Source organism: Cinclus cinclus, chromosome 4, assembly GCF_963662255.1.
Source record: "Cinclus cinclus chromosome 4, bCinCin1.1, whole genome shotgun sequence".
Lineage (NCBI taxonomy): Eukaryota > Metazoa > Chordata > Aves > Passeriformes > Cinclidae > Cinclus > Cinclus cinclus.
Genome location: NC_085049.1, coordinates 40,520,501 through 40,540,037, shown reverse-complemented (window position 1 = coordinate 40,540,037; position 19,537 = coordinate 40,520,501). Strand labels below are relative to the sequence as shown.

At 38.8% G+C, this 19,537-nt stretch overlaps 1 protein-coding gene across 1 annotated transcript in view; it reads right to left on the bottom strand.

The window, feature by feature from the left end:
* Positions 1-19,537, bottom strand: part of ANO6 (anoctamin 6) — a 40,841-nt gene that overhangs the window by 3,877 nt on the left and 17,427 nt on the right. The window contains exons 4-16 of the mRNA XM_062491155.1: positions 17,895-18,173; positions 17,425-17,538; positions 15,469-15,584; positions 14,912-15,046; positions 13,498-13,603; positions 12,275-12,335; positions 8,847-8,992; positions 7,320-7,397; positions 5,605-5,830; positions 4,554-4,723; positions 3,907-4,004; positions 3,160-3,290; positions 2,060-2,265 (exon numbers count right to left, since the gene is read on the bottom strand). Of these exons, the coding sequence (XP_062347139.1) occupies positions 2,060-2,265; positions 3,160-3,290; positions 3,907-4,004; positions 4,554-4,723; positions 5,605-5,830; positions 7,320-7,397; positions 8,847-8,992; positions 12,275-12,335; positions 13,498-13,603; positions 14,912-15,046; positions 15,469-15,584; positions 17,425-17,538; positions 17,895-18,173 (1,866 nt within the window). The remainder of the gene's footprint in view (positions 1-2,059; positions 2,266-3,159; positions 3,291-3,906; positions 4,005-4,553; positions 4,724-5,604; positions 5,831-7,319; positions 7,398-8,846; positions 8,993-12,274; positions 12,336-13,497; positions 13,604-14,911; positions 15,047-15,468; positions 15,585-17,424; positions 17,539-17,894; positions 18,174-19,537) is intronic.

The window sequence follows — 19,537 nt, the reverse complement described above, 5'->3', positions numbered from 1 at the left end:
AGCATTACATGCCAGTGTGAAATGAAGTGAAAATTATGTGTTGTTTATATTTACATGCTGAGTAGGTGTTTTTGACTGACAAGAAGTATATATTACTGTCTTGCAGTTGCAGGGAGACGACCTCACAGCTAAATTACTCTGTTTTTAACTCTGAAGTAGAGTTAAAAGTAGAGTACAAGCAGAGTATTTGTAGTCTGAATTACAAGCATAGAAAATTTTTGTTAAATAAACTTTCTTTCTGTTCATTAGCTCATCTAGTCAGACCATAAATTAATTAATATCAACTTAACAGTAATGCAAAAAAAATTCCTTCTCCCTTTGGACCAAATGAGCTTGATGCTGCTTCTTTGTATGAGAAAGATGCTGGAATATGGTATTTACAGAGCTTAATACTTGATCTTACAGAATCTTTTTTGCCAGGTCCCAGATCTCTCATCATCCTAAATCTGAACCCTGTCTCACTCTCCTCCCTCTCTCAGAATGATCTCCAGATGTGCTCCGGAGAGCTTCAAGGACAGAAATACGAGAGCTAATCCAACACCATCCTCTCAAAGGAAAAACTTTTTTTCCTCTTGAATTATGGGCTGCATTTCAGAGTATTGCACTGGAGAACTACAAACAAACAGCCCATTCTTTGCTTCCCAAGCTTTACTGCACACAGTTTTCCATTTATACCATAACTAATTAAAATCAGTCTTCAAATCAACAACAGATGCAATAGCAAGTCCAGTGCCTCATGGCAACTCTCAAAACTGGTAGCTTTGTGCAAAAGTTGCTTGCAAGTACTAGCAGCTGCTGTGAAGGTAACATGCATGTAGGAGAAGATGCATGAAGGAGAAGGTGATACTCTACCCAAGTATAATCAGCTGTAACAAGTCATGTAGAAGAGAAGAAACACTTTCTGTGTACTAAGGTAAAATCAAGGCAGGGTTAGTAAAGGAAACACTGATGACCTGGATCAGTTCCTGGATGTCTAACAATAAAAGAAACACATTTAAAAGAGGAAGACGGCTTCTAGAATTTGCTCAAGCCCATGGCTTTATGGCCCACAATTCATTAGCAATAAACAGCAACCTTTTTGAGGTCCTCAGATCATGTGTAGCAGGGCTGTTTGAACGTGAGAGTTCTGGAGCTGAGCCCCTGGCACACCAACAACCCCATGGAGGTGAGCGGCTGATACCCTCTTTGCTCTGACATTAAGTGAAGAAAGCAGGGCATGAACACATCCCTAACAGAAGCCTACTCATAGCCGAGTCAACATGAGGTCACCAAAGTCACTTTAACTCTGCCCTGAATACCAGGAGAACTGTGATAAGGTACAATATTTTAAAGTAACCTTAAGATACATGTTCAACTTCTAGTCTCATATTGGTATGACAAGATTCAGCTGGATTGACTAGGCAATACACATATCTTATCCAATAAGCACAACATATTTGGATCTCTCTGATAACAGGAGAAAGCTTTGTTGAAGCAACTTTGTTGAGAAAGGCTATTTCCCATGGATAGTCTGTGGTGTTATTGTCCCTGCAGGAGAAAGCAGTGGTCATTTCTCCTTTTATAAAAGGCCAGCAGCAAGAATTTTCTGTGGGTTAATACATAGTAGCTACTGTTCATGAATAAGCAATCAAATAATCCCCGGTGATAAAAAACAATGGCTTATTTTTCTTCCCACAATATGCAGCCTACAAATAGAATATTGGTGAATTGATGCAAAAATATGAAAGGTCTGAATTTCATTGTAAGAAGTATATTAATCAGAATTTTTCTCTTATCTTCAGGAAATTCTCTTAAAATTCTGCTTCTTTGTTGTGTACTTAAAAAAATTAAGTACAACTGAAGAACAGATTAGTGTCCAAATTCTCAGAAAATTAATTCTGATCTGCAATTTTGAGAACATGTGGTATTTTTAAGTACACAAGGAAGAAGCTGAATTTCTGTTTTAAGGTGTGCCTTAAGGATCATTTCAGTTGATTGCCACACACAGCATTCTCACATTTGGATATAGCACCTGCAGTGAAGGCATTTTATCTTTTGCAGCTGTTGGCACTGTACTTACATTGGTGACCACGGCCAAAATGGCTATGCCCTGCAGGATGGGTTGCCAGGCACCAATGTCTTGTGCCTTCTGTGGAACCATGCGCCTGAACTGGGTTGTCAGCTTCCAGGCATCCAACCGGATCTCCAACATGTTGTTCATAAGAGCCAGGAGAGGAGCCAGGGGGAACGATGCCACAAACAGGGTCACAAAGCCAAACTGTATAACTGTGAAAGGGAGAGGCTACATGCATTGATGAGGCTTCCACTTATGGAGATAAGCAAGTTTAGGTATGTATAGTTTATATGCTCCAAATACATACATATAGTATATATACTCCAAACATGCTACAAATTTATGCTACAATTTAGATGGGAGAAACAAGAAAGAATAGATGGGTTCCTAGTGAATCTTCTGGATGAGAAAATTGTAGCACAACACTCTTGGAAAAACCTGCTAGGTGAAGGGGACAGGAAAATATTACAAATCACAACACGGCATGAGGAACTATTCTGGGTGTTCAAATATCCATTTTTTTCTTATGTCTTTATCATGAAGACCTGTAAATCTCATGAATATCTGTGTCCATACTGAACTGGAAGGCACAAACCAACAATCATCTTATTGGTGTCTGGATACCGTCTTAAGTATACTGGCAACATTGTCACAGAATGGATGGTGGCAACAAACCAGCCAGGGCCTGCCAGCTCCCAAGTTACCAGCAATGGGTCCTGGTGACTGCAGAGCTCCAGCAGAGCAGTCGGTTTTATTCCTTTTGCTCTGTCTAGTCTCTATTCCAGGTCAGCCTTTCCAGGCATCAGCTATGCAACACCAGAACATGACAGGTTCATACAGAACATGAATGCATTTCTCACAGGATTAGCAAGGAAACAGTATTACTCCTTGTACAATCACATGCTGTTTCCTAGTTATAAAATGGATTAAGGCTTAGCTGCTTAATAAAAGCTTGTAAAACCATCTGTAATGGCTCAATCAAAACTTGTCTCAGAAAACATTAATGCCTCTTTTGTCCAATATTAGGCATTGCTTGTATGAAGAGTTTCTTTAGAACACATCTGTATCCAGCAGCAGCCGTGAATCCAGACTAAACTGTTCCTTACCCATTTCAAGATACTCATAAAATAGTCCAAGTTTTCCAATGGGTTGGAGGTGGTAGTCATGTTCCCAACGTGGAACAACTTTTTCTGATCTAGCAGCTGCAAAATATCTTCCAATTAGATTCTTGACCAAACTATCAGACAGGGAGAAAAGGAACACTAATGTTGGTAAAAGAACCTAAAAAGTCCACTAAATAAAAAAAAAAAAAAAAATTAAAGGCATTTCTGTTATTACAGGTTTAAACAATGGATTTATTTATTTCTGAATTATTCAAAATTTCCTTCCTTCCTTTTGTTGCCTTATCTGAAAAGTGCGTTTTTACAAACCATAAATAAGAGTGGAAAGGGGCAATATGCCAGAATCACAGTGATTTATATTTGCTAAATGAGTTAAAGTAGTAATTTATACATGCCTTTTAAAAGCCCAGTGTATAGTAACAAATCATTCCAATCAGTATTAAGCAAGTCTTCAGTTTAATATTCTCATAGCTTCTGCTACCTCAGTTTTGAATATTCAACCTGAAACATATCAAGTTTGACTTGCAGGGGAAGGGAGAATTTCTGATTAGAATTAAAATCAGTTAAAACAACAGACAGGAACCAGACCAAAAACTACTCCAAAGACAAGTCTTATTCTTTCAGAATACAATATGCACTTACCAAACTCAGTGACCAAGTGCCTGACTGCATCAGGCAAAATAGTTTTTTTTCAAATATGGAAGAGCAGATTACTTAATAGTTTGAACTTACGGAAGAAGCACTTCTTGAATGTTGTTCCAGATAGCTTTCCCTCCTACTATGATGGCAAGCTGGGTTGTGAGCTCGAGGAGACATCCACCTGGATCACACTGAAGGTCGGGAGAGACAGGAAAATTTTTTGAATTCGGGTAACTTTCCAGGCATTAATGAAGCATTTAAAATTATGCATTCCTGGTTTATTATAATAACATTACTGAAAGCAATTGAAGAAGACTGTCTAGGCAAACCTCTCCAGTAAGGTATGCAAAACCCATTTCCAGGCCACAATTCTGTAGGTTGACAGAATACCAGTGAAAGAGTGTAATACCATGTGAGGTCATGCAGCTTTTGCTATTACCAGGTGAGGGTCACCCAGTAAAATAGGAATGCTTCTTCTGATATTCTCTCCTTTCTGTGTGCCCAGTCACAGATTGCAAGACCAGGGTAAAATATACTTTTCTGGGTATGTGAAATACATTTCTAAGCCCAACTGGTCTTGTGCCATATTCTTTTATGCCAGGTGTTAATGAGGAGTCAATTAGCTTGGAAGGCAGTCACTTTTTAAACCTTAATGTTAAATATGTACAACTATGTTTTTACTTTATACAATCCTAACTGCAGCACAATACCTGGACTAATTCCACATTCTACATTCTTACCTCTTCATTGCGATACTTTCCTAGCCAATAAACTGGACTTCCAGGGTGACCGACAAATTTACCCTTAAAGAAGGCTATGTAGAAGCATGAAGAATAGTAGTTGACAAACTGGAACAAGAACATCTTTGTGGTCAGACTGTTTTCATAATCAGTCTGTGTCCTTGGAAGTTCTGCAATGAAAGGAAAGTAAATAAATTTAAAAAACCCCAACTCAACCTACAAGTAACCTACAAGCTGTTGTAGAGACTCAGCTGCAAAGTATCTCTATGCCTTATATTCCTTTATAAACTGAGAGCATTATCATTTAGATTGTACATAATCCCCATGTATACTGTAACCATCATATAATTCTAAAGCTGTATGGATTGTAAAAAGAAAAGGACTTGTTCCCTGACAATAAAGAATGAGAAGTATAAAAAATTCTAATAACTCAGGGAAAGCAAAAGCACCCAAATCCAGCAGACTCGGGAAAGATCCAAATGAAGCACTTTGAATTGATGAAACAGTCTTAAATGAAAACATCACACTACTTCATGCATCTAAAGTAAAAGAGCTACTTAAATGCTGATGGCCTGGATATAGAGAATAATATTATTCGTGACTGTTTATCTGTTTAACAACATCAGAGTGGTATGTAGCTTTGGAATGGTGACCTTAGTTCACTTATTTACAAGAAAATAGCTATTTTCCCCATAAACAAAAGCTAAGATAATTGAATGTGTTATGCCTTGCTGGTCTGTTTTCATAAAGCTTGGTTGTTGTAGTAATTTTCTTTGCTTTGTATGTTTCACAGGCACGAAACTATAAACAATTGATCTTTCATGCTGCCTAGGTAAGGACTTTTCAGGCAAAGAGTTGAATATAATATTTCTCTGATATTGAGAAAAATCTATATTGGAAAATTTCTAGGTGGTATTGTGTGATTTTGTGGGAAAATTCTGAAAGATGTGGTACAGGTGTTCATTTACTGTAATACCTACTATACATATAAATGGTAATTTTTCTAGCTATTTTATGCCACGTTTCCACCTGAGGTACAGCAGCAGCATACCGAAGTCAGTGATCACGACTGCCACTTTTTCATAGATGATGTTGAGAATCATAATGACAACAAAGCTGATGAGTGAAGCAGTTACTGACGTGGCTGTCTGTGGAGTCAGGTACTTGCGGATCGCCTCCGTTCCACTGATGTGCTGTGACAACTTTGCAGAGAACACCAGGAAAACTGAGAGCCTGTAGACAATGATTCCAACAACTGAGGCAATAATCAAAAGGATCTGCCAAGGGAATGCAAGAAAGATGTTCATGTTCAACCACTGGCATTAGGAAAAAGTGAGTTCAAAGCACTTTTTATGATAGGCAAAAGGAAAGCAATTTTGTGCCTGTCATTCCATTGCAAGAGGATGATCAAATAAGATTCAAAGCAATAAATAGCAAATCCATAAAAGAAGCCTTTTTCATGTAGCATAGTAAATCTACAGGAAAAAAGAAGAGATGGTCTGTTTTACAACTAATAACAAGGTTTGTACTGATGTAATCCACTATAATGAGAAGTGTAATCAAATCTTGCATCTTGAGGCATATGATGGGAGAAAACTCTTCATATCAGTCAGTTGGCAGGATGGAAAATTTAGTAGAGAGTCAACACTGATTATGGAGGGGTTGCACCTTCTCTTCCACATGATACTATTAAAGACTACAGACCCCTCAAAGGAATAGAAAAATTTTAAGCCAAGTCATGTAGACTGCAGTTGCAATAATGACCCAGGTACTGATCCAGATAATGATCCAGGTCTTGCTTGCCATCTATTTTTTCTGCTTCTCCTCCTGCTTTTGTTTCTGGCTAGTTCTCTAGCTATTATTCAGCTTAAGGTCCACAGGCTGTGTATCTTATTTTCACTATCTCAGCAAAATCCAATTAACTACCTTCCCTGACCCCACACAGAGTGACAGTGCAGTAACACAAGTGACAAACCCAGAATCCAGAAATCTCTTTCCTCTAACATGAAGTCTGACCTATTGAAGTCCAACTGCAAATCAGTATTATTTCCTTTGTGTTTCAAATGTGTCAATGATGAGGCTCTCCTGGGCTGCCAGACACCACTCTATCTCCTATCTGCATCCTATTACCAAGAACGAGGTCTTTTCCAGCTGCTTTTTGTGCTACAGATGAGGAAGACTTGCAGCATGGTAAAACAGAGCTTTTCAAGGCAATCTTTCTGAGCCTGCCCATTGTGTTATATATTGTGTCATGGTTGACTGGACTGCTTTCAATGTTTAGTTTTAATTAAAGTAGCAGCTCTGGAAGATTAAAGAGCACTCAGCTTTGCTCTGTTAAGTGAAACACAAAACCTGAAAGAGGTCAGGGACTGTGAGACACAATATGAAGGAACACAGCTGGAACAGATCAGACAGAAACTAGCAGGGAGGAGAGCATATAAACCAAAATCTTCCCCTTACTGCCCCTCTAAAAGCAAAGACATTTGTCTTAAAATAATGAGGGGAAAATAAATGGACCACCTTCACAAGCATAACTCACAAACTGCAGCTGCAGGATATTTTGACACTGTATGCTAATGAGTATTGGGTTACTACAGCTACCTTCTCCATGTGAGTCCACACCTTATGGGCTTGATTTATGCATGAGATGGAAATCCAACTGAACCTGTTCCATCCTCTTTTTTTGTTCAGTTCAGGAGGATCATTTTTTAGACACTTACTAGAAAAGTAAATTTGTGACGGGAAAGAATAAGAGAAGAACTTTACCCAGAAGAAGATGGCGCTTGTACAGAACGTCATCCGTACGCACTTCCCACATGCAGTGTATGGCACGTATTCTTCTTGCTGTAAAAGATTAAGAAACAGATCAAGGATGCACAGCATCTTCTTTCATATTTTTGCATACTCCAATTAAACTATTATACTGAGGGCAGAAGAAAAAAGGAAAAAGTACCTTGTTTTGTTTCCTGGAAACTCAATGTTTATTCATGATTTCAGAAGTTTTACCTGATTACAAGTGTCTTTATTGCTGCCCCTTCTAAGATAAAAATTACTTCCATAGAGGTAGAGGGTCCTCAGCTCTTATTGACTTCAGCCATGACAGGGTGCATAGTCCTTTTTGAATGGACCCATCCTTCTTGGCTGATCATGGTCATTATCTTTCAAACTTCAATGGCTAAATTCAGCAGGCACTTAAATTTTGATCCTTGATGTCTGTATTTCTCAATGCATTCCATAAGAATAACGGGATGGCTTCCCCAAGGAAAATAACTACCTCAATGTGGTACTGTGAAAATTCACTGAGTCTTTAAAGAATCTCTGAGGATAAATATAAAATATTTTAGCATATTTGTCATTCTTTGAACTGTCTGAAAGGACCTTTCTAGCTATGACTTTATATATTCAAGGTGGCATAGGTTTATAAGCTTTTAAAGAGGAGGAGTTTTTTGATAGTACAAGATATAAAAAGAAGATCTATATAGGGTATTTTCAACTATGGCAGTTAATTTTGAAACTTTTCAAGTGCCCTCTAATAAACATCAGTATAATGTGGATGGAATGTTAAAGCAATGCAAATGATTAGATAAAAGACAAAGCAATCTATTGACAGAGAATAATAAAAAGTGCAACTGACCTTGAGTAAGCTGCCAAAGCTAAAGATACTCAAATGTATAATAAATAGACATCTAAACTAAGATCCTCATAAACATGAATCCCCTGTCATTGAAATGAGGTTTATCCTTGTCTCTGCAATCTTTTTGTTATTAATCATAATTTCATCCACATACACTTAACAACAATAGCTATTTATACATGTTTCAAACAGAAACATGTTCCTTTAAAAAACCCCAAACATATAAAATAATGCAATGTTTCCCTTTATTCACCTTTTTTTTCCTGATTCATTCCTAGACATAGATAGCAAATACTCTGTGATCTTGGCCTTTGGCAGCAACAATTAATAGTTTCTCGGGTGATTTAGTAACGTAGACTTAAGTCTTCTAAGCCGGGGACAATGCCTACTTCTGTTTATTTAAGACAGAGGAACGTCAGCAGTGCAAGGTCCTCAAACAGGTAACAACTTTAAATATCAGTTGGATATATTGGATATATTTGGATATCAGTTCCCTCTCCCTGCATCTGTACTTTATTAAGTCACTGTTTCCAGGCCAGCTTATCAATTTGAGGCACTGCTGATTTATAAGGCTCCAGTCCCAATTCACCATTTTCATCGTGTCTGCTCACAGCATGTCTATAGCAGTAACCATCACCAGTTATCAAAATATTTCTTACCTGTGTGATTTCATTCATCACTACGTGAGTGCAGCGAGCTTCGTATTCTGGGCGAACTTGCTCTTCTTGCTCTAAGTACTCAACTGTGTCCCATTCATACTCCAGTTCAGCCTGCCGTCGCTTCCAAAACTCCAAGAAAAAAGTAACTATCCAAAGGATAGACAAAATGAGCAATACCACGTGAGTATTGGATACTACTTGACCCCTCTGGGCTATATAACACACAGCTCAGTATTCCATACAGCTTTTCACAGACATGGAATAAAACCTTTATTGGCTAATGCAATGGATCTACTGCTTTATGCAATTATGCTTTTGGATGTACATGTACTTTAACACGAAAAACTTGAGGTAAATGGTGGCGTAACCACGTGCTAAAAAATGTGTATACTTCACCTAAGTATTTTTTTCTGCCTAAGGCCAAAATATCAGTGCTTTGGATTTCATATTACAGACTGCTTTGAAAAAGTTTAACCTGGGATGCTTAAGAAACTTAAACATTTTGAAGACAAAATGCTGGAAAGTGCAGGACTTCTAGAAAAATTAAGCTCTGTTTGCTAAAAATTGTTGCAGGGAAAAGCTTATGCTCGTTAATGCTGCAATTTTTGTGTTATCAATTTGCAGGCTACAAAAACAATGTTTGTTCGGGTAAAACTGCTAAAATACAGCTGTCTTTCCTCCTCTGCTAGCACAGACCCGAAGTGACTGCCGCTCTTTTGTATGGCATGAAGTTCAGAAACTGCCTGGGCTGGGCCGTTTCCCTGAACTGTGCTCCTGCAGCTGGAAGTGTTGAGGGATCAGGTACACAGATACCTAAGTGGTAACAGTTAAACATGAATCCAGCCAAACTCATTACCTTGTCCCAAGACATTACACAGGCAGATCTGGCAGCAGAGGCAATGACAAACCCAGATGGGAAGGCTGGGAGGAGCTCAAGATGCTGGATGTCAGTACCATGCTCCCTGGCACACCTGGATGCCTCATTCTTGAAGAGGGTGCAGTCTCAGATTAAATGAGTGGTGTGGGTCTGCAGCACTGTTTCCAGGAGGAGGAGTATCCAATCACTGCAGTCTCATTTCTCTCATTGTCTGGGAGTAATTAACCCTAATTTTTTTTTTGTTTTTACTAGTTTGGCCCCTCATTCTGAATGATGAAACCTCAGCGGCATGCAGTTACAGGTCCAAACATTAAAGGTTATGTCTAAAATCAGGTGTGGCTCAAAAATCCCAAACGGAAACATTTTAAACCTAGGAAACTCCATGGGCTGGGTTGTGAGATGACCTTGGCATCTGCAAACAGGCGAAACTCCAGAAAACCCCACTCCCCTGATTATTCAGGGGCCTCTTTCAAAAGGACTTCTCTCCTTCATGCCTAGAAGCAGCAAGGACATCGTAAGTAGTGGAGCAGAGGGTCTCATCTGCTTTCTCCTGCCAAGCAAGGACATTAGTCTTCCATAAACCTCTAATTGCTGCCCAGCCCAAATCACAGGAACCTACAGACTATACTGATTTGTTCCAGCAGCAAATTCAGCTGCTGCTGGAGAGGCCAGAAGTGCAGGGACTCCTGTGATGACAGCCTCATGTGCTAACTGTGACAGAAGGTCACATAACACAGGGAGAGGTCTCCCAGCCCCTTATCAGCCAAGTTGCGTCTTTCAGAGCAGGAAAGGAGCTCCTACTGGATTTGCCATTTTCCTTTTATTTTGAAGTGAGATTGTTTCAACAGTGGAAACAAACGACATTTCAGAATCAGGAGATCAAAGCAGTCATTTCACATCATATTGAATGGTGTCCTTTTCGTGTGTCTCCCAACACTGCCCTTCAGGCTGGCCCAGGTAATCTGCCTCTGAAGCTGTGACACCAAGATCTGAGAAGAAGTGCCTCCATTGGAGAACATTTCTTGGTTTAACTGATCTTGCTCAGGGAGGGGAACCAGGAATGGCAGCAAGTGAAGTGGAAACTGCCTCTTGTTCTTGACCTTTGCCAGTCTAGTCTAACCATCAAAGGAAGAATTGGCAAAGCATTAATGCATAAAAAGGGCTAACTCCTGAGGCCAAATTCCCTGGTGTTTTATAGTGTTTTAAGATTTGTGAAGGGAATACACACAAGAAATTTGCACTTATTAGAAGTGTATTGATGATAATGATGCAATAATATATCTAAGAGTCTAATATTAATTTTAATTGTTTTGGACAAGAAAGTCTAAAAAAGTAATAGACCAAGATGAAAATTACAGCTGGAATTACACCATTTGGATTCAGTACAATTTTGGTTGAATTTCTGTAATACAACTCACCTCTTTATATAGTGGACTTACAACAAGAATACTAATAGACCTTGCAGCCACCTCTATAGCCATGAAGCTTAACTTTGTAATTACTGTTCCTGGAACCATTCTTCAAAACAGGAAGCACAATTTTAATTAAAAACCAAATAGACAATAAATTAACTCTTGACATGATGGCAGAAGATTACATTAGTATCAAACTTCTAATAACTTCTATTTTATTGAATTCCCTGCTGGTATTTTGACTTTGGCATATGTTTTGGAAGAAAACTTCTTTTTGAAATTATACACTTCATCTTAGATTTCTTTAGAGAAAGAGTTATTTTGAAGCACTTTTGGCCATCACAGAGAAATAAAAAAACCCCAATATATTTTACAAAGAAAGCAAATTTTGCATTCTTGTCAGCCTATATATGAATTCAAAATATTATATGAGATACATTCTCTACAGCACCCTGTCTACAGACCTAACATGGAACTTACTTCTGTAATTACTGGATAAGACACTGCAAAAGCCAGCTAACAAAATTGGTAATGTGAATAAAATAAATTATTTCTAGGAAAATAAACCTTGTCTAATCCCTTGAATATAGCACCAAGTGTTTTCACCTGTGGGAAACATCCTGGTTTCATATACATTTTCTCTGCTAAAAGAGAAATCTAGTGCTTGTAACCTACAACACTTTTTACAATCAGCTTCTTAAATAAAGACAGCAGGAAAAAAGGCCTGGGAAATATAAAAAAATACCATTTTTTATTGCATTGTGCAGTTACACAGATGTTAATAGCACAAGCATCTCCACAAATTTTTGGGAAAAAACCCCAGATCCTGTGACAGATATACTTAAGCATGTGGCTGGCTCCTGCTGGATGAACACGTGGCAGCCTTAACCACTTCCCTCAGACTTTTCTTCAAGTCATCAAAACAGAATAGATCCTGAAGACTAATTTTTAAGACTGCAGTTTTTTGTTTGCTTATGATGAGTTCCTGTGAATGTGCTTGTTTTCTATAGAATTACTTTCCAGTGAATTCCTAAGTGCTATCAAAGGAAGTCAGTGCAAATTTATCCACGTTTTCTTGGCTAATGCTGGAGGCTTGGCCAAAATGAGATAACAAACCACAGTTGTTGAAATCGACTTACCCCATATTCCCATGAATACTGCGAACACCAGTGTTCCAAAGCTATCAAATATACAGAGTTTCTGGAAAAGTGGAAAAGGAAAAAAAAGTCTTAAAATACAACCGACCATTTTTATTCTTCTACACCAACCCAGAAGAGAACCCAGAAGCTGCTTACTGACTGCTGATTTTCAGTTTTTATGTAGTTTCATAAACAACTCTTTGGGAGACTGTTTCCTCAATTTCTGTCCATGCACACTGCTCTCCAGTAAATCACAGAAATTAAATGCAAAGTTAAGAATTAAAAATAAAAGCCATATATGCATTATGAGGGATACTAAAATGGTGTGCTATCAAACTTCCATCTGTTGCATACTAAGAGGAAAACCAGTGCTTCTGGTCCGGGAACTCAGTATAGAATTATGGATTTTTAGTACAGCCACTAAGGCAATGGATACATCTGGTTCTCATAAGCAGGATAACAAATAAGTTAGTTAGTAAAACCACAGTGATGAAATACCTCTGTGGTCACTATCTCCCTTTTTTTCCACCATAGCCTTTTCCCTGCATTCTCATTTCTTTTACCACGGAAGTGTGCTGATGCAACACAATAAAGTTGGGCAAAATATTTTTTGATGAATAGCTGAAAAATCACAGTTTTGGGACTGAATCTATGGAGAGGAATGATGAAAGGCTAACATTAACTTAATGAGACAAGGTAATGGGGAAAGAAAGTGAGGTTTTGACAGGAATAAAGAGCAGGCAACAGGACACGGCTGTGTCACAGCTCCTGTCATAGCCAATGCCAGCCTCTCCTTGTACCCATCTTCTCCTTGGCAACATGGATCAAATTCAAGGCATAGATCCAGATAACTTCTTCATGCAGGGAGGAGGCAGAAATTAGAAATGTCAAAACAAGCTTTAAATGTTTCCTTAGAAAAACTGATTCAGAGCTACTGAATCAAGGCTTTAACTGAATCTTCCCTTCCCTCAAAAAGAAAGTACCTCCCAAATGAAACCAATTTTCAATCAAAATAACATTTTATTCTCATACCAAATATCAGCAGATATATGAAATAGAAAAATTTAAATTTTTCATCTTAGATCAAATTGGAGCAAATAATGTTGTTTTTACTTTTAGCAGTTCTTCAGGACTTTAATGGAGTACCAACATTGTTTTATGTGTAGTACTAGAGAAAGTACAACTAAAGTTCAAGTGTATTTTCAAGCTGAAAATGTAGTTACCTTGGATGATTCACAAGTGATGGTGAGGTTCCAGTAGGTACATACTTTATCACACTGAGGGCACATTATGATATTACCTCCTATGTTGGGGTCACACACTTCTTGGCTAAAAACAAAACTAGTCAGTCACTCACCAACACTAAATTCTTTAGTCCTTTTTCACATGTGAACATAGTGTAATAATGTCAAGGAATTAAGGAATAATTCACCAGTGATCTGCACTCAAGAATTCCAACCCCACCCCTTGCCGTGGCACCATATCCCCATTTCCATTCACAGTCCTCATCTCAAAAATGGATAGCACATGAGGAAATGAATTTCCATCCCTTGTACATGGTGGTAATTTTCAAAACGGCCCACACTAAAAATAAAACATCTCTTAAAAGATCTCACAGCTTTCAATAGGAAACCCACAGTTGCATGCTCACACATGCTACCGTAGCAGGTCTGAAGAGAGAAGGAAGAGCAGCACTGCCTAGGAGAACAAGGAATAGCTGCAGAGCCCAAAGGACTGCCTGGTCCCTGTGGTCTTCTAAACAGGATCAGACTGGAAATTGTGCAGAGAGGAGCTGCTGCTCACGATTCATGGGTTTGCAGATCTGTCTCCTAAGAGATGACAAAGGAGCTGCCATCTCGTACATACTAACCCAGCATGGGGGAGGCTGAAAGGTGACAAAATTACTTTCAGAGTGTACATCAGCGGGGAAACACCAGGGAGGGAGCTGAGCTGTTTAACTAAATTATAATACTGGCCAAAAGCTACATGGGTACAAATTGGGTACAGGAGTGGAGTTGTGAAATGGATTCATCATGGATTGTGAACCCCTTTCCAGGAGGAAGTATACAACTGCATGGCCTGTATGTCCTTTGACACAATGCCATGTTTTTTTTTCCCTGCATCATTTGGCCATGATTGAATTTTGTTGTGCTGTGATGAGAGAATCTGTGTCATGGCTGTGCCTTGCTTCCAAGGTATCCTAAGAAGCTGAAGGCCCCTGTGCTGTTGCTTTTTCTATATTTTTCCAAAATCAGAGGAAAGAAATTTTTAATGTCTTTGGATATCTAGTTTAAGAATTACCACAGTGAAAATTATGTCCTATGGCAATTTGTATTGACTTCTGATTGTCACTCTTTCCTTTGTGTTTCTACACTAGGTATGGTGAACCTCATGCAAAATATAAATAAAATTATGAAATAGCAAAATCCTGGATGTCTATTACTGTAATGGTCTGTGGATATCCATTATTTATCTAATATTTTATGCCTTTGCTTTCATATTCACCATGGCAGTTGTTCGCAGGCCCTTTGATTTTGCCTCCTTCATTAAGCAGTGTCTTGCAAACCCTGTACTGTACCCCTGTGTACAGGACTGACCAAAACTGCACTTGATATTTAACCAGGCCTGATCAGGTACCTCCATGTGCAGTTGTCCTTTGTCAGACATCCATACAGGAAACAGCCAACTCCTACAACTGCAGCCACAGTCAGCATATTTGTGTAAAAGCCCAGCCAAGCAAAGTAGATGCCAATTTTCTCTCCATAGTATTTCCTGTGGAGGAGAAAGGTGGGGATTTTTTGTTTGTTTGTTTGTTTTCTGAAATGCAAGTAGATTTGCATTTCTGTTTCAAATGGCTCTTCGTACATTTTATGCCAACCCATACTGTAATATTTCTGTGGTTTCAACTTTGGGATTGCAGTAGTATTGCGTGCTTTTGTAAAAGGATAAAAATGGGGAGAAAAAAGGAAAAAGAGAAAAGATCATGCTTTGCAAAGAAATATTTTCAGTGGTTGGCTTTTTGTAAATCACCTCATCATTAAACCAATCTCAAATTATGCTCCTGTGCATGACCTGATCAGGGTGTATGTATCTTCCGTCAGAACTAACCTATGTCTCTTTGAATTCCCCAAAACCAGACCTATTATGCAGACTTCTTTTTGTCCCTGCATTAGTCCAGTGCCAGTTACACCAACCTGATGAAATCCAGGGGTTGCAGTTTGAAAATGTTTTTAGGATGAGCCCATTCTCTGTAGAGGAGATACCGTTCACTTGGGCAGTTGGGATCCATTGACAGGTGCCTAAAACTTGACTGCAAAACAGCATCAGCATGAGAAGATACCACTAAAATCTAACCAGTGCAGCTCATGTCTCGTCTCTACAGACGATCTCTATGCCATGAAGCTAGAGTCTGGAGTAGCCTTTTAGACAGTCCTACTGCAAGCCAAGAAAAGGAGCAGCAGCTCTGAGATCACACCAGGATGCAGGATAGAAGATTGTCAGAAAGGCACTGAATGCTAAAGTAAATCCTGTACATATGTGAGCTGAAAATAACAGAGACTCATCATGAACTTAATCTAAGCACATCTTGGCACTTAGGAATAGAAAATAAAAAAGGATCCTTTCTAATTGGAGAACAGGACTGAACTAAAATGGATTTTAAGTAGCTTTAACACACTATACATGCTTTGCTTCAAAATAATACTGTACTAGAATACAGGCTGGAAAGACTGAAGGAAAAATCCAAGGCCTCTAGTCTGTTTTAAATTTAAAAGTCAAGATAATCTTTGTATTTCTTAGTAGGCTATTTAAAAAGCTATTTCAATAAAACCTGTTTTATTTGAGACATTTTTCCATTGTATATCTTGATGCAACAAGATAAATGGTGTTTGTAGAAATCTATCTGCTACTTTTCATTTTCAGTGTAGCTGTGATGTCTAATTTCAACTGTATCAAAAGACAGTCATTCATTACTAGTCATACTGAGTCCAAATTCCAATGCCACAATAGAAATAGGCTACAAGGCAGGTTTTAAATCTTTAAAAGGAAACCTTAAAAATGGCTAGTCACAAATTATATGAATTCTATTCTGTAAAACTTTGATTACTTACAAGAAACATGGTTTGTCTTGATTATGCCTTAAAAAATTCTTTGAAAACCTTGGAGGCCTCCTAAATATTTTAAGCCAAGTCCATGCAGTTGAAGCAGTTATCATTCCTGACCTCCCATGTTCTCAGTGTCTCCTTGACAGAACACACCTTGGGCACAGAATGGTGGCTCTGAGGGGGACAAGTTGGGATGTTGTTATGCAATAGATAGAATACAGAAAATCAGCCCTCAGTGTTTGCTCACTTTGCATTCACAGTTTCACATGGAGTTTTTTCTTTGTCAAATATTCTGAAATCTATTTTTTTTCTCCTTGATTCTTTTTTTGTGTGCTATTGGTACGCAAAACAATTTTCAGCATAACGTTTTATTCAAATGATATAATTTAAAGACCTTCAGAAGTGTAGCTGCAAAAGCTGGATTTGTTATTATTGGGAGGTGAAATTGAAAACAGTGAAGCTTTTCTCTGCAAGATTCTGACAACACCTGTGAGGCATTGGACTGGCTGGGCAGAGTCTTCCTGTAGAAACCTGAGTCTCATGCATGTATGCTGCAATATTTGGGAAACCAAGGGACGGTTTCTTACTGTGCAAGATTTTCACACAACCTAAAATGAAATTTATAGTCTACATCTTTATCAACAATGTTGATAGGAATTTTAATATTGGAAAATTGCATGCTATTGCAACATTGATTTAGGACTGATAATGCAGTGTGTCATGGAAACTATCTCTCGGTCCAGCTACTTTACTCAAATATATCTCTCAGAGAATACAAGTTTAAGAACTCTCAAGTGAAATATATTGTTTTTCATTTACAGAAATTCATTTTTAACCAACAGTGCTTTGGAAGAATATCTGTTTAGCAAAACTATGTCCTATTCTTCTATGTGGATGTAATACCAGTCCAGGAATAAGGCAATGAATAGTGCTTGTATCCTTTGATATATCTAGAAGATATATACACCTAGATATAGTTCAGACCTATAGATATAGTATAGTTACCTCTATTTCAAAGTGTATTTTCGCTACAAGCACCAGACTTACATCATGAAGGGGAAATGCTGCTTTGTAGATTCCAGCGTCCAGTAATTTGTTAATGCCAAACTTTTTCACATTATTTTTTGTTGCATATTCCACACGGGACAAGATAAAATGAACCTGAAATTTAAAAAAATATTTTTGTGCCCTTGCAACCTGAAAGAAATTATATATAGCTATACCTGTCTCAGCATACAATCAAGTTAGGAAAGAGTAAGAAGCGTAGACAAAATTAATTGCACAGGGTATACAAACCATTCAAATCACTCCTTTAAATTAAAGTGGAAAAGAAATAGGGCAAATGTAAATAATGTTTTCCATCTGGATTGCCCAGGCTGTTTCATAAATTACACAGGACTATTGCATCCCAAGCATTCTAAATTTTTTGGATGTTTTAGTGAAGGTAATTACGCTGATTTGATAAAAGGAATAGTTTCTTTTTAAGAGTAAATGCTGGAAATACTCCATGGACTTACGATTCGGCTTCTAGTTGCAGGATTGAAAAATGTGTCTTTGTCTTGGATATAGAAGTTGGACAAGAGCTCCTTTTGAAAAGGAGCAGTGAAAAACTCTTGCTCAGGTTTGATGATATTTTCATCCACCCTGAAGAGTCTACTGAACCAGTTGAAAGCTGAGTCTCGGGTTTTCAGGTCATTGTGTTGCAGAGGCAATTTGATGTGCATAACCTCAGCGTACGTGCACAGCACTTCCCAAGGTGCATGCACTTTCACAAAAATTAGTTTCTCATCCAAAACCTGAGATGAAAGAACACTGAAAATAAGTATGTAAGCAAAGAAATTCTCATTTATTTTCTTGAAAATACCTAATTCTTGAAATACCTAGAATTTTCTTTCCCTTTACAGCTTACAGATGACTTACTCAAAGTTGCATTCATTGTCCACTCAGCAAATATATCACTAGCTCCTGTAAAAGCGCTGACATGAGGAAACACTCAGGCAGATGAAGGCATATAAAGTTATATAAAAAAAGACAGCTAACTGTTCCCTTAATGCTCATTTACATCTCTGCAAAGTATCTTACAAAGCAATTTAAGTGTAACACTTTCCCTATACGGGGTCATTAGGACTCTTTTACTTGTAGTTTGACAGGCCAAACACGGCTCTGGAGCTGCCAGTGACTCCCCAGCAGCTCAGATAGAGCCCCAGGGTTATGGGAGCAGGCTAGGCACCCATGGGTGCTCCTGGGCAACAAGAATTCCAAGCTTCCTAGAGAGAATGGGAAGCAGGAAAGGGAAATTAGATGAAAGTGCAGAAAGAGACAGCATGGAGCAGAAAAAGACAGCATTTGCTCCCAGTGGAATGCCCAAACCAGCAGCAGTGTGCTGTGGGAACCCTGACAGCCACTCCTGCCTCCTGTCTACACATGGCCTGTAGACCTACTGCTGTCCCACCTTAGTGTCAGCCACATGAAATTTCCTCATGTAGCTAATTGACTCAGGAACACTGGTCAGATATCTGATCTAGCCTGAGGAAATGTCCAGTTTCAAATGTTTTTCAGTCATAATCACAGCAGAACTAGTGAAGACTGAAATATGTAAGTATTGCACCAGGTCTGCAGCAGCCTTCCAGACAGCAAGCATTTACTTCTTACGAATGTGAAGAACCAGACTGCATTTTTGGACATGCAGCAGAAGCCCTCACTGCAGACAAATAAGTACTGTGATGCCATAGATTGTGAGACTAATTTGGGAGGAAGTGGCAAGGCGACCATTCCTGGAGCTCACTATAGACTACCAAACAATAACAAATTTAGACTGGAAGTGATTGTCCTGGAGAGGGAGACACAGATGGAGCACTGCAGCCCTGCAGGGTAGGAAGAAAGAGAAGGGATTTGGAGGGGCTCTAACCCTCCCTGCCCAAGCTAGCAGCTCAGGCAGCTGGTGTGCATTACCACAGTGCTATTGAGCTGCCTTCAGGCGACACTGAAGCCCAAAATACACAAAGTGTGATAGAACCTCTTGCACAGTGCCAGGCCTTGTGAGAAGCAGGGTCGTGTGCAGGAGCCCTGCACTGCTTTTCTGGCAGGGGCATTCTGTATGCCCCAGACACACACTGGCTTCCCACCTGCACTATGCAGCCAGAGTACGGGAAGTACCTCT